Consider the following 14,558-nt stretch of genomic DNA (forward strand, 5'->3'; position numbering starts at 1 on the left):
TGCAAACAATTGCATAGAGTTTAGACTCTTGGTACTAATAAATTCATCAGTATATAATTATATCTCTATGGTATATGGTAGTAAAATAATGTATAAAGTAAAACATGCTTTTGCAAATAATTGCATTGTTATGTTTTACTACTTCTTTGTCAAACATAGCTCTATTTACACTAACTTTGTTATGTCCAATGTGAAAGTGGTGGACATAGTTGGTCCATACTTTCTATTTTCTTTCACAATATCACATGGCGATGGTGTTCTGAAGTCAAACCTATACTAATAAATAAAATCTAAGTGTCTGTCTGTAATTTCGAAATAACTACCTCATATTAAGCTCATATGGTTATTTGAACGATACCAACACTGAATCACATGTTTTTAAAATTTTTGTCTGTCTGTCTGTCTGTCTGTCTGTCTGTCTGTCTGTTTGAAAAGGCTAATCTTGGGAACGGCTGAACCGATTTTGACGGGATTTTCACAGACAAGTAGAGAATTGACCAGGGAGTAACATAGGCTACTTTTTTAACCGACTTTCAAAAAGGGAGTTGTGTTTTTCTACCTATGTACACCGAAATCTCCGAGATTTCTGAACCGAATTGCGTCATTTCTTTTTTAATCGATAGAGGAACTTTGCGACATTGTTTCATAAAAAATTTGGAGTCCAACTCCTCAATCCTGATGCTGCAGGGGATCTGACCAATCCACGCGGGCGAAGCTGCGGGCATCAGCTAGTCTCTTAATATTTGTAGGAATATGTTCTCTCAAGTAAGGTGCAGCGACAGGTCAGCGAAAACACACCCACGCGCCATACTAGTTTTTATATAAACCTGTGAGGATGATACTGCCATTGCCGCAATTAAAGTGCCGTAAGCCTACTTTGTCGTATTAGTTTACAAATTGCGAAAAACCAAGTAAAATTTGAAATTCGCGGGCAGACCGGTCGCTTTGGCTTGTTTCCTAGACGGTAATAGATGTCAATAACAAAAATAAAAATGTGTTACAATGAATGTATTCATAAAGAATGATTTAATAAATGGGATTATAACAGTCATTCTAATCTCTAGGGTTAGAAGACTCGTTTGAAGAGGCGGGCGACGGTGGCGATAAGTTTTCTCGATTCTGTTCATCACGCATCTTTTTGAAATGTTGCCGATTGCGGTACATCTTCGCTTCATCAGTACATTTTGTTGTTATGCAGCTCCTGAAATGATGTTTTTGTGAAATCTTGAGATTTTCTGAGGGGATTTTATTCAGAATATCTTTTTTATGTCAAAAAACCTTTCAGCTCTTATCACGAAAAGCTATAACATGCCCTTTCTCACCGCACCCCGCAAGACTACGCAATTTCCATCCATTTTTATAATGTTCTAAAAGGGCGTGAGATATATTCGTAGATAACGTTTAGGATTTTTAATGCCTACCTTACAATTCTTTTTGGGACACCACATCGTTGAGAGACGGTACTAACAATGTCATCTACTATTTGCGGTTCTAGGAGTTTTTTTGGCGGTTTGTTTTTGAAAGCCGGAGACTGTTTTCCACTTAGCGAATGAGTGGCTAAGATCCTGGAATACAGAGAAACCCATCGTGTATGAAATGCAATTCAAAGAGTTTATCTGCTTCTATAGAATGTTCTATTTCACGTTGACCACTCAGCCTGGGTTGTAGTGGTGAGTGTACTGATAAGCATGAGAGCATATTTTGTGCGCGTAACGTAATAGTAGTAACAGACGATCGAACTGAACCACGAACTGAACCACGGCGCGGTTCGCCGATCGTCTGTTACTACTATAAGCCACGCGCGAGTCGCCGCGTCAGGTGGTCGCGGTGGAAACTGAGCGCCATGCACACTATAATCACAACAATGTGTACGTGTGCACTCACACAAACATAGCTAAATGGTCTTCGTGAAAAAGAACATTCTGTACCTGTTATGTAGTCTCTCAATAAGCTTACGTATTAATTGGTACCTATTCCAAAAAAGTTCTGGAAAAAAGGTTCTCAATTTCAGAAAAATTTCGTGTTTGTAGCTATGATAGGCACTATTAGTTGATAGGTACAACGACATCGTATATATGATATCTAAGCACTATCTAAGTCTCTGAGCGTAATCGTGTGATTAATCTCTTGTTCAGACTCTTTTTTTATTACTTCTTAGGTCACTTAATCTATGATATCAATAAATGCGTTAACTCTTAGTTAACAATATAATGACATAGCAGTCAATAGTAGGTACATACTTCCTTGGAAAAACAGCTTGCAGCAAATGTCTGGTTGCGGAAGTGTAAGAGGACCAATCAATTCCCGACATTAATCTAGCCGGCACAGTAACATTGCCGCTCCCGAGGGATACCTGTTTAATTAATACAATTTGCTTGTTAGTTTATACAAATGAGGCTTTACTGTCAGATTTTAATTAGCTGCCGACACGAACTGTCCTATTCCTTTCGAATCTTGGAAAGTCTGTGACAGATACAAGCGGCTGCTCCTAGAACAGACATTGTACCTACTCGAAATACACAAGCTAATGAGAAAAACAGGGACAGGGAAGTGGAACACACTGCGAAATATTTTTATGTTTAGACCTTAGAAGGTTACTGAGGAATGTGTAGTGCTCAGATCAGACAAGCCGTCTTGAGTCTTGACCGCTTAGGACGACAACGAAGAAACTTTATAACTTTTGTACTTATTAATGAAATAAAATATAAATATGCATGAACCGCCCCACCACCCTAGTGCTTTGAATAGGTAGGTATTATGATACTTCCGTCGTACTTTGTGAATTTAAGTCACATTTAGTACGGACTAGCTGACGCCCACGACTTCGTCCGCGTGGATTTAGGTTTTTGGAAATCCCGTAGGAACTCTTTGATTTTTCGGGATAAAAAGTAGCCTATCTGCTAATCCAGGATATTATCTATCTCCATTCTGAATTTCAACCAAATCCGTCCAGTGGTTTTTGCGTGAAGGAGTAACAAACATACATACACACACACATACACACAAACTTTCGCCTTTATAGTGTGAAGTGTGATGTGAAATGTGATAGTTGAATACAAGTCCACATACCATATCATCCACATTTTCAGCAACAGGCAGTCCAGTATTAGTTGTTTGTGCTGACGCTCTTCTAACTTGTAGACCTTTAACATTCCTCTTGCTATCCGAATCGAGTTCTACGCTCGGTGTAGTCTGACGCTCCGTAGCAGACTCTTCTCTTACATCATCAGTATTATGATCCGACCTTACGGACATTCCCTCTAGAGTTTGCAGTTCATCCTCATTGATATGCAAATCAGAAACTAGAGTTATGAATTGCGTATAAAGACGATGCAGTACTGATTCTAGTTGTTCAAGTTTATCCATAGATGTTTCATTTATTGGATCGGTCTGAGTTCCTTGATCTAATAGAAGTTTTCCAAGTATGTTGGCAGGAGGTATTACCCTTTCAGGTAAAGGAGTGCTGCTTACTAAGGATCTCCGATTGTTAAATAGTGTATTTTCGTGTAATCTGCCGAGTTGTCCACTAGTAACGGATTCAGAGCGTTTAGGTTGGAAATTACTGTATCTCAGTGTGGCTTTTGTCATATTTAGCTCGGGATTGACCTGTAAACAAATAATGCTAAGAAGGGCCTGCGTTTCACAACCTCTAGATAAACGTTATCTATTGGAAAATGGGAATCTGTCAAAATCCGTTACATAAGCACTTAAAGGTTAAAGGTGGTTGTGAAACAGGCCCTAAATATATTAGAAAACACCACCACAACAGTCACCAACCAATTACACACGTTTTCAAAAAACATTCGAAATTCAATTCGCAAACATAGTTTCGTTTGTGATTGGTTGGTGCCTCAAAATGGTTCACGCTCACTGAGATTTTTGTCTCTGTCATTTGTATGGGATTACGTGACAGAGAGAGCGCTATACTAACTTCTTTCAACGGATAGAGTATAGACAATATTGATAGGTACAGGTACCTCTTGGTCCGTGTCGCTGTCACTAGTGCTAGGTTCGGGTGCTTGATGATGCAGAGCATTAACTCCACTCGGACAAGATATCGATTGGGTTTGGTTCGGATTAAAAAACTGTAAATAAAAGAATTTTGAATATTAGTTACTTACTGCATCTTTTTTGCTCAATATTTTTGTAGATTAACTATTTTATGATTCACCTTCTTATTACAATATTATGTTGCTTTACCTTTTTCACTAGAGAAAAAGATATATGGAGCTAAGACGACTTTGCCCTTTGGCCTTTTGGCAGATTCCCTCAAAATATTTTTCTTTGTGGAAAACCAAGAAAATATTGCAATAGGATTTACGCTTTCTGACTACTGTCTCATTAGGCTTAGTATAATAGCAATACACACTGACTTTTTGCAATACGATTTCTTGGTAGGATCTGTAGGTAGCTAGAAGCAATTCGTGACGACGGCTATAGTTTGAACGATGGAATGTGTTATTTTTTGAGTTCCGTAGGTATCTCCAGAAAACAAAAGAAACCCTTATAGGATCACTTCGTTGTATATCTGTCGTCGTATCAGTCAAGACCCGTCAAATATCGGAATCAAAACCTATAGGATAGGTACATATTTCGCGTTGACCTAGATTAGAATCATAAAATTTCGCAGGTAGGAATATGTCTTATATCACAAGTACCTAAAGAGAAAAATTCGAAAACCGTGAGTTTGTGTATGAATCACAAAAAAATTAAAAAGCGTTATTGCTTGTAAAATGGTACGGAACCCTTCGTGTGCGAGTGTGACTCGCACTTGACCGGGTTTTTTACTAGAAGTTGGACAAGTTCTGTGAACATGATCTCATTCCCTTTCAGATTAGTCATCGGCCGATCGCTGATAAGATAATTGGCTTGTACTTAATGTGCCGCGACACATCAATAGTTAAGTGCAGTCATGCAATCGATTGTTTAATGCAAATCTGCAAACGATAAATCTACTTATCTCAGGTTTGTTATGTAGGTATCTACAATTAACATTCAAGGCGTAAGTTTACGACACTGTTTATTTCAAAATCAAAAATGGTTTGGTCGAGTGAAGAAAAAAAAACTTTCTTTAGTAAGATCGGTTCAAAACACAAATTCAAATATGTGTATTTAAAAGCAGTAAGTATATTTAATAGGCACGGTCGGCCTCAAAACTCGAGTAGCAATTCCGCGGAATTTCATCAAAATCCTGTCACACTTATGACCTTTTTGTATAAAAACGCCACACACACCTAACGCATAACCGTGCCACGCGAATATTGTCATTAAAGTGCTCAACGACTTACGGCCTTTGACTGTACTATATTTAAAACTCAAAGCTAGAGTTCTGGCTGCATTTACGCGCTGGACATTTCGCTATTTTATGCCTAGGTAGGCATGTATCTACCTGTTTTGAAATCGAGTTGGTAAAAAAGGAAAAGTCACTCACCATAGACCCCGTTTTCATTTCCTTGATTGTGTTCATACATAGTGATAGGACGTTTTTCACCTGATTGTCTTGCCTCTCCAGCATCAGCTTTAGCTCTTTCACGTAATTTTTGTTATCTGTAACATAGACATTTACGAAAAATTTTATAGATGTAGCTCTTTATTAAGATAGTACTCGTTCCTGTGTCCTATAAAAGATTCTTACTCTATGGTACTCGAAGCACTATGATCTTAAAAGTGGGTATGATATCCTCAGATTAATCCAGGCTGGATTAATCTGAGGATATTAGTCTTGTGGCTTTGTCTCCAGTTAGTTAGGTACCAGAAATGCGAGATAGGGTAACTATGTACCTACAGATCGTAAGAATTATCTACTATAAGTTCCTACTTAAGTAAGTAGGAACTTTCATAAGATAAGTTACACAAATTGCAGATAGATTGATTTTATTATTAATTTGGAATGTTAGAAGCTGCAGCGTCCGACACTCGGTAAACGCCAGGTGAGTTCCTAGTCACGCTCAAAAACCGTTCCGGGTGACTAGAGGGTGGATTTTAAAAAAAGGAAGAGGTTCTCTATTCGATTGTATGTTTTTGTGCGAATAATCTGCAGATTTTACGGTAGGAAGAAGAGGTGCCCACGCACTCGAACTGAACTGCAGCTGAACTGCGCGTCGCGGCAGCGCCCCGTACGATATTCTCTCCAGCCGCGACGCGCAGAGAACTCTCTGGAGAGAACGTGCGGGCCGCTGCCGCGACGCGCAGTTCAGTTGCAGTTCAGTTCCAGTGCTTGGGCACCTTTGAGATTCAGTGCGGAAATGCAATATTTTAGATCAGACTTACCAAGTAAGTAGGTAGGTACTTGTTAATTTTGGGCTAAAACCGCTGCACGCGCGTTGAACTCTAATTTAGGAAGAGATCTAATCATGCCCAATTTCGTAGTTTTTAATTTTGGGAAATGCTGAAATACTACTTTTAAATAATGACTAGTTAATCGTTTAAAATAGAACACAATAAATAAAAAGTGATCACTCACCAGAAACCCTAATAATTTGTCCTTTCCGTGCTACATTATTATGTTTGTCGCGAATAAACACCAACTTTCCCGTGTGCAGATCGGGTTCGTAGTTAATTAGAGTATTACTTTTTACCACACCATAGTTTGAAAATACATTCTGTTCGTCTACCCACTCGACTAGGAGCCACAACTTTTGATCCATCGCCTCAGCAAACCTAAATCTTATATTATCTTCCAAAAATATAAGTTCCAACCACGATCGTGTATAGAAATTAACTGAACTGTACTACCTATTTGATGTACCAACATGGGTACACTCAGGTAGACATACACACAATAGATATTGGGACTTGGGATACCCACCGAGTACCGACGTCCCCTAAGTAATGATAAACAATAGAATTCGTTACTCTTAAAATTTAATACACCCCCGGCTTTGTGTAACTTTGTCATTGTTTTTTATCTCTTAAGCCGGTTGTAAAATTCCGTAAAGAACTTACCAAAATGAGTTTCTAGCGAGAAAAATTCTAATAACATACCTATCTGAATAAATTCTAATTTATAGCAGTAGGTATTGATAGGTATTTTAAAATGTTAATCAGTTGGAAACATTTAGTCGATATACCTGCCTATACTTTGTACTTACCTACCTAATATTAATGTTTCTAGAATAAATAGCAAAAAGCTATTATTATTTCGTAAATGCAGCTGCGTTTCCGAATTATGGCGAATTATTGAATCTTTCCGCAAAATAGGGAACCCTCTTGTCATTTGAGACGCTAACCTTGAATATAACTTTCTTTATTTGTAAGTATCACTATGTAATTATCAATGACTTCTATGTTACATAGATGGCATTGCTAATAATTGAATGTCCTACCTACATAGTTACCACTAGTTTTGCAAAACAAGTAGGTAAGTAGGTAACTATATATTATGTATTTCCAACTTCCGCCCGTCGCCGGGCTGCAAGCTGTAGCCTGTAGGTATTACCAAGCTAAGGAATCCAAACTTGATTTTTCTACTTGGTCCTGCCATACACCATTATTTAAGTTCTAGTGCTCACCGCTTTTATATCATTAGGTCCTCACCACCATGAATCATATAGATAGGTAAGAGTATTATCCTCAGAAAGTAGGTACCTACTGTTAATCTATGTTCTGAGAGTACCCATGAATTAAAGAGCCCTCAAAGAGTCCCAATACCCCCTTACACCTCTATAATCAAAGACGTTCAATGGTACCCTCCTCATTTAACTCATCGAAACCACCGTGTCTGTAAACCATTCAACGGAGTTTGAAATAGCGAGGTACGAGTAAGTACCAATTTCGACGGAAACCGGAAACATACAACCAATATAATAAAGTACTACCTACTTAGGCTTGTATCGAACTATGGAAAAGACTTCAACGCGAATAAAGCCACTTTTTTGATATTACTAGGCGATGTAGTTCATATATGAATTATGTATTCCTAGAATTTTTATATTTACAAGATTTTGACAGACATTTTAATCTAGTAGGTAGGTACCTAAGAACCTACAAACACCACTATTTTACTGGAAGTAGGTACCTATATCTATCATTTGCCTATGATTTCATACACCTAATGAAGGTAGGTTTATAAATAGATCTACAAAAGTCATAAGCATAATTTGTACCTACTTAAATAAGTTCCTCCTTTTTTTTAAGTTAAATATTAACTGAATATATCTTTCGAATACTAAATGCATTTTCTGTGTTAATTAGGTTATAAATGAAAATGAAAAAAATGTTCTATTTTGGAAAACAAGAAAAATTGATTGATGGTTAGTGACGAACATTGACGAAGTAGGTAAGTAATTTTATACTGACTATGTAGTATGACGCGTAGGTATTTTAGGAGAAGCAAAATATTTCATGTTTACAAAACTTATTTTTTATATTAATTAAGTAATATGTATGTTATGACATTAATTAGCGAAATACGATAATAATTGAAGTCATTATTAAGTAGGTAGGTTTATCTACCTAGAAATACAAATATTTAGCATAATTGCAATCCCATCTTCAGGATACTAATCCCTATAAGAATGCTAGTTGAATACAACAACCTAATTGGTATAATAAACATAATTTCATGAATGTAAGTTCCACTTCCAGGTACAAGTTACAGCAAGCCACTTTCATTGAATACAAAACAATAGAGGAAACACTGAGAGCCCCGAGAATAGCTTATTTAGGTACCTGATAAGGAAACAATAGGAATGGTTTTGACTGGTTTTGACCAACCCCCGCAACAAGTTCTCTTCGACAACCCCCTTGCAATTATGGTCAGTATAGTTTGAGTAATTGAAGAAGTTACAACAAGTGCTTATAACAAATTAGTCTAGCCTCTAAGTGCTTGCATAGTTTCAATTTTGCATTTAAGAAGTGTAGTATTATTACCCGTAAGTTTATTCATATTTATTTTATTTCATTTTTGCCTGTTTCTCTGATGATGTATGTGATGTGATCACAAGGTTTATTGTGGGCACTAAGTAGATTTATTTTAGACAAGCTGATGTGGATTTAGATTTTTTTAAATCCCTCGGGAACTCTTTGCTTTATCTGGATGAAAATGTCAATCTTCAGGTTCCTAACTAGATATACATATATCCATGCAAAAAACCGGCCAAGTGCGAGTCAGACTCACGCAGTCGTATGTTTCCGTCATTTTTCACCATAAATCGAGAACTGTTGTGCATAAAAATAGAAATAAAATCAGTTTTAGAACCTGTAGGTAAAGCCCTTTCATATTTTATGGTACCCCGTTTGGTACGGTAATCTTACTTTGAAAGTTGAAAATACTAATTATTTGTTCATGAACACATTTTAATTATTTTTTTGTGACGTAACTACAAATTCGTTGTTTCCGGATTTTCTCCATTACTTGTGCTAGACCTACCTATTTTCCCATGATTCTAGGTCAACGGCAAGTCCCCCAAAGGTTTTCTTGACAGACACGGCAGATAGACGGATAAACAGACTACAAAGTGATCCTGTAAAGGTTCCTTTTGATGTACGGAGCCCTAAAAATTAAGTAGATAAAGTTGCAATCGGGATCCAATAGGATAAGGGAGTAAACAACAGTTAGGTACAGTTAATTGTCCATTTTGGCCGTTTGAGGCAGCCTTCAAGAATACAAAGGGAATATTAGGTATTCGAACTGCACTGCGCTTAGCAGACAGACTTTGGTGAACACGTGGTATTTTTTAAATGTTCATAGTGTCTTGCAAAATCTACTCATATATTTTGTTCATTATTATAGCGGCAGTAGACGATAGTAGATAATAGTATTCCTACCTACGTCTGTGTCTGAGTAAAGAGAGTCTATTTTTAGGGTTCCGTACCTCAAAAGGAAAAATGGAACACTTGTAGGATCACTTTGTTGTCTGTCTGTCTGTCTGCCTGTCCGTCCGTCCGTCGTGTCTGTCAAGAAACCTATAGGGTTTTTCCCGTTGACCTAGAATCATAAAATTTGGCAGGTAGGTAGATCTTATAGCACAAGTAGAGGCATAAATCTGAAAACCCCGAATTTGTGGTTACATCACTTAAAAAAAAATTAAAATGTGTTTTCCAAAGTTTTTCAAAGTAAGATAACTATACCAAGTGGGGTATCATATGAAAGGCCTTTACCTTTCTAAAACAGATTTTTATTTATTTTTATGCGCAAAATGTTGGGAAAAATACCCGAGTACGGAACCCTCAGTGCGCGAGTCTGACTCGCACTTGGCTGGTTTTTTATTATGCTACTTGGACATAAGTTATATATACTTAATTTATAATCTAACTTAGGTATGAAATAGACTGATCGTACCGACCTAGTAATAGGGTTAGGTATTTATAGCATGTAAGTGGACATTGATCTTCAACTTTCGTTAAAAATATTTACAGTTAAAATGACCCACTTCGCTGTCAAATCCGAATTGGATGCCGCACAAGCCTTATTGGATCTACAAAGTGATCTACGCGAAATTATTAATAATGGTCATGGTAAGTAAATGCTTATTGGTATTATTTATTACCTAATAATTTATACTTAGTATACTCTGTTCGCGGAAAGAAGTTAGTATCGCGCTCTCTCTGTTACGTAATAAATGATAGAGACCAAAATCTCAGTGGGCGTTAACCATTGACTCCAAGTCCAAGTAAAGTATGTAGGTAGGTACCTAGTTTTAAAAACGACAAGTGATAGTTTTTTACATAGGACTCGTAGCGCGATTCCGTAAAACCTGCATTAATCATTATTACAATCACAATTGTTATTATTGGCTATTCTTGTTGCATCAGTGCATTGTAGCCAATAGTGAGCGAGCGTCAACCAATCAGAGGCGATTGCGATCGTGGCATTGTAGCTGTCATTCCACCGCAATCGAGCTGTCGGTCCTTATAGGGTGCAAGTACTCGTACCTTCCTTATGTTTTCTAATTTTCCAGATGACGTGCGTGACCGCAGGGTGGAAAATATGGAGTCTTCGACGGCAATTGCACAAATGATGAGCAGTTATATGGGGACTAAGGTATGATAACAATTTAAATGTACCTGCCTACGTTATTTCTACACTCTAAGATAAATAATTGTTTTTCTGTTGTTTTCATGTATTTTAATAAACCTACATTTAATTATACTTTACCATGACCTTCTCTTTCATTTTGACATCTCATTTGATACGTCAGCTCACGTAATTCATTAGAAATGGCTCAGTAGTTTAGGTGCTACGGGGGAACATACGTAAACACCAACATACATACATTTTTTTTTTTTTAATTTGTTGTTTTTAAATCTATCTGTGATAAATAATTATAGGTGATGCATCATCCTCATACGAGTACTCCAAAACTTCAATATCTACCAAAAGGCTTTAAAGAATTAACTAGAGAAAGAACACTTACGACACCCAAACAATTCTACGACCAGGGAACCCAGACTGACTTTGATCTACACATACCGGAAATTGAAAAGATGGAAACCATTATAAAAGAGCTGTCTGCTAAAATTGAGACCTTAGAAAAACAACTAAAAGAGAAAAATCTTGAAACATCATCACTTACCGCCTCCTTTGAGCGTACGTCTGTTTCGAGCGAAGAAAACTCAGAGGCTCAATGTATTAGGAAACCCACCAAGCGGAAAAGAAATCTGACAAGTACTATTGACTTTGTAAGTACATAAATGAACAAGTAGTCCAAAAAGCTTAAAGCTCAACGGTTAAGGAGTGTACTGAAAACCGAAAGCTCGGTTTTGAATTTTATAATTCCTAAATCAGGTCTGGTCTGGCGGGAGGCTTCGGCCGTGGCTAGTTACCACCCTACCGGCAAAGCCGTGCCGCTAAGTGATTTAGCGTTCCGGTACGATGCCGTGTAGGGGTGCATGGGTTTAATAAAAACTGCCATGCCCCATCCAGGTTAGCCCGCTTCCATCTTAGACTGCATCATTACTTACCACCCGGAGCACCATGTGAGATTGCAGTAAAGGGCTAACTTGTACGTGAATGTAAAAAAAATTACCTTCAGCACGATCTTATCAAAACTAACAAACGAAAACCTTAAACATGGTTAGCACTAAAGCTTTTTAAGCTTTCCTACCTATCTACATAAGAAATATTATACGTAGATACATAATAATTCTGGTTTTTTTTCAGGGTTCCTTAAGAGTCTTTGATCCAACTTATTATAAGCGTGACGCTTCATTACCACATGATGAACTGACTAAATATAACGATTGCAAGAGAGACGTGACACCTAAGAATGACTTAAAGAGAAAAACCGACTTGGTACGTATATAGAGAAAGATCCAAAAGCCTATATAACTTAACTGAATTTTCTTATATACTTACCCTTACTTATTGAACTTATTATTTAGTAGCTAACTAGTATAACCTTGTAACAAAATTCTACCTAATTAAATCTTCTAAAACTCCCATCTCATTCTGAGAGGAGACCCGTGCTGAGTAGTGAGCCGGCAATGAGATGATGATGATGATGATGAAAACTAATTTTAGGTTCCCATTGGAGACGGCAATGCGGAAGTGCCAGCACGTCTAATAAAGAATTTGGACTGGACATCTTACACAAGTGCTACGCGAAAATTATTGACAGCAGTCTTTACAAGAAAGTAAGTACTACCACTCCTTTTAGTTATATACCAGCCAATCATCAATTTTTTGGTGTCTATCTCAGTCAATCGTCAATCTGGAGTCAAGGTCTAAATTCTATCTTTTTAATTCTTTTCAATATTTTAGAGTGCTCGCAACTCACTCTCTGACTGGGAAACCTTCTCCTGCTTTTCCGGACAAACCTGCTAAAAAGAAACTCGACCCGGTGCTCGTGAACGACATTGTCCAAACAGTGGTGGAAAAGTGTCGTGTGCCTGAAAATGTTGTCCGGTAAGAATCGCAACTTTTTTAAATTCTCATTTTTAAATTGTATAAATACTTATCATAAAAGTATACTAAACCTACCCTTTGTAAGGACTACACAAATTTTAAACCCCTATTTTACATTCTTTTGCATTTGGATACTTAAATAATAATTTAAAAAACACCCCTTTAGGGTTCGAATTTTCAAAAATCCTTTCTTAGCTGATGTCTACGTCATAATACTTAGCTATCTGCAAGCCTGATCCGTACGTTGACAGATCATTCAGTCAGTCAGTCACCTTCAGTTTAGAAGAAGAAGAAGATAGTGAAATCAGTGAAACTGCAGTCTAAAAATTGTTGAAAGTGCACTAACCATGGACGGAGATTAGAGGGGGGGTATAGACTTAAGAGTTTTCTAAACCCATATTTTACCTAGGCGTAGCCAAAGCCTCCCATATAACGCAGTGCTCGATAAAACCGACTGTAGATTTTGTGGCACTGAATGTAACTAAAATGCCCTGTACATTTAATAGGTACTCGTAATAAATAGGTAGAAATAAATGAAAAAACCAGAATTTTTATGGCCGTTAATTTAAATTTGGTTCTTCGTATCAATGCACGTTTTCATTACACTAGGGAGTCCCAACTCATGGATGTTTTGTTTTATATTCTTGTTTTCAGAACGAGTATAACAACCAAATGCGCTGACGAAAGCAAAATGTTCCGAACCCGTCAACAGAACAAAAAAAAGCGGAAGTCGTTGAAAAAAGAAAATATATCGCCCTCTATTGATTCAGATGATTCATATTCTTTCAATTAAGGAAATCATTTATCCTAGATCATGATTTTTTCCAGGTGATCATTATAATACTTATTATTTTCTCTAAAAATAGCCAGCTAACGAGCCTATAAAGATTTATAGTCAATGCGTTTCCAGGTTATTAGGAATTTGTTTATCCCTACCGCTATATTATAGTTTTGAAGGAACAGCCCCGGTGAAAGCTGGTTCCACTGTTTAAAAAATAATAATATTATGTATGGCTGAATTGACCTGGAATATCTAGTGAAATTTTATTTATTAGTATAGATATTCGGTGGTTCCTTATAGAATTACACTACGTATCTGTTCGGATCTTCAAATAAAAATAACTTCATTATCTTACCTACCTAAAAGAAGGGTAGTTATTTGTCGAATTTTTCTTTTTTTTTTTGTACTCAATAAGTTTTATTTTTAATTACATTTTTTTAGATAAATTGCATGCGACGCTGTATCTGCATATGCGGATAGTGGATGACTGGACGCCACGTAACTCCGCCGCTGGTAAGCCCAGCGCCAGTCTCAAGCCTGGAATAAGGAGGAGAGTTCAGAGGTGTTTTCTTAGAAATAGTGCTTGAATGGCTGTGAAGTTGATAAATTATAGTGAAATTTCCGTGTTCTGTTTTTTATAAATAAACTGTATGAAATGTATATATTTTTTTATTGACACGACATTTCAAAAGTTAAAAACAATTTAATTAATGATTACATACTATTTGGCGGGAACTTTCTTTTGTAACAACTTTTTCAACTCCCGCCAAAATTTTACGTTTCCCGTTTCTGGCTAGTTCCGGTTTTCCGCCTGTAGGAACATAGACAACCAGACCATTTTAAATGTTATCTGTGCAGCGAATTGACAAAACGTCAACTGTCAATGTCAAGGACGGACAACTACGTGAAACGTCAATTATTTTATTCTTG

General features: G+C 37.0%; 2 protein-coding genes across 5 annotated transcripts; one reads left to right on the plus strand and one right to left on the minus strand.

Annotated features, from left to right (window-relative positions):
- Nucleotides 1–993: 993 nt before the first annotated feature.
- Nucleotides 994–7,837, minus strand: LOC123873947. Of its 3 annotated transcripts, none has more exons than XM_045919059.1 (7): nucleotides 7,818–7,837; nucleotides 5,432–5,547; nucleotides 3,978–4,085; nucleotides 3,070–3,606; nucleotides 2,241–2,353; nucleotides 1,422–1,565; nucleotides 994–1,201 (listed from the first exon to the last, which is right to left on the minus strand). In XM_045919059.1, exons 2-7 carry the CDS (start codon nucleotides 5,513–5,515, stop codon nucleotides 1,054–1,056), a joined length of 1,134 nt encoding a protein of 377 aa, XP_045775015.1. In that variant the 5' UTR covers nucleotides 5,516–5,547; nucleotides 7,818–7,837; the 3' UTR covers nucleotides 994–1,053. The 3 variants fall into 3 exon arrangements, with proteins under 3 accessions (XP_045775015.1, XP_045775014.1, XP_045775013.1); XM_045919058.1 differs by lacking the exon at nucleotides 7,818–7,837 and adding an exon at nucleotides 6,464–6,953 and having other exon boundaries at nucleotides 1,485–1,565; XM_045919057.1 differs by lacking the exon at nucleotides 7,818–7,837 and adding an exon at nucleotides 6,464–6,944.
- Nucleotides 7,838–8,580: 743 nt separating this feature from the next.
- LOC123873949 (early boundary activity protein 1-like) lies at nucleotides 8,581–14,129 on the plus strand. Of its 2 annotated transcripts, none has more exons than XM_045919063.1 (9): nucleotides 8,581–8,756; nucleotides 10,360–10,458; nucleotides 10,902–10,984; nucleotides 11,272–11,622; nucleotides 12,104–12,235; nucleotides 12,464–12,576; nucleotides 12,704–12,847; nucleotides 13,502–13,675; nucleotides 14,070–14,129. In XM_045919063.1, exons 2-8 carry the CDS (start codon nucleotides 10,365–10,367, stop codon nucleotides 13,638–13,640), a joined length of 1,056 nt encoding a protein of 351 aa, XP_045775019.1. In that variant the 5' UTR covers nucleotides 8,581–8,756; nucleotides 10,360–10,364; the 3' UTR covers nucleotides 13,641–13,675; nucleotides 14,070–14,129. The 2 variants fall into 2 exon arrangements, with proteins under 2 accessions (XP_045775019.1, XP_045775020.1); XM_045919064.1 differs by lacking the exon at nucleotides 8,581–8,756 and adding an exon at nucleotides 8,857–8,873.
- Nucleotides 14,130–14,558: the final 429 nt, after the last annotated feature.

This window comes from Maniola jurtina, chromosome 17 (genome assembly GCF_905333055.1).
Source record: "Maniola jurtina chromosome 17, ilManJurt1.1, whole genome shotgun sequence".
NCBI classification, from domain to species: domain Eukaryota; kingdom Metazoa; phylum Arthropoda; class Insecta; order Lepidoptera; family Nymphalidae; genus Maniola; species Maniola jurtina.

Bases quoted from the DNA above. Each gene is read 5' to 3' on its own strand.
- LOC123873949 (XM_045919063.1), top strand. From the start codon at position 10,365: ATGACCCACTTCGCTGTCAAATCCGAATTGGATGCCGCACAAGCCTTA. The intron at 10,459-10,901 runs GTAAGTAAATGC...CTAATTTTCCAG, and splicing joins AATTATTAATAATGGTCATG to ATGACGTGCGTGACCGCAGG. The intron at 10,985-11,271 runs GTATGATAACAA...AAATAATTATAG, and splicing joins GCAGTTATATGGGGACTAAG to GTGATGCATCATCCTCATAC.
- LOC123873947 (XM_045919057.1), bottom strand. From the start codon at position 6,647: ATGGATCAAAAGTTGTGGCTCCTAGTCGAGTGGGTAGACGAACAGAAT. The intron at 5,548-6,463 runs GTGAGTGATCAC...TCTATGTTACAG, and splicing joins ACAAATTATTAGGGTTTCTG to ATAACAAAAATTACGTGAAA. The intron at 1,202-1,421 runs GTAGGCATTAAA...ACATCATTTCAG, and splicing joins GTCCCAAAAAGAATTGTAAG to GAGCTGCATAACAACAAAAT.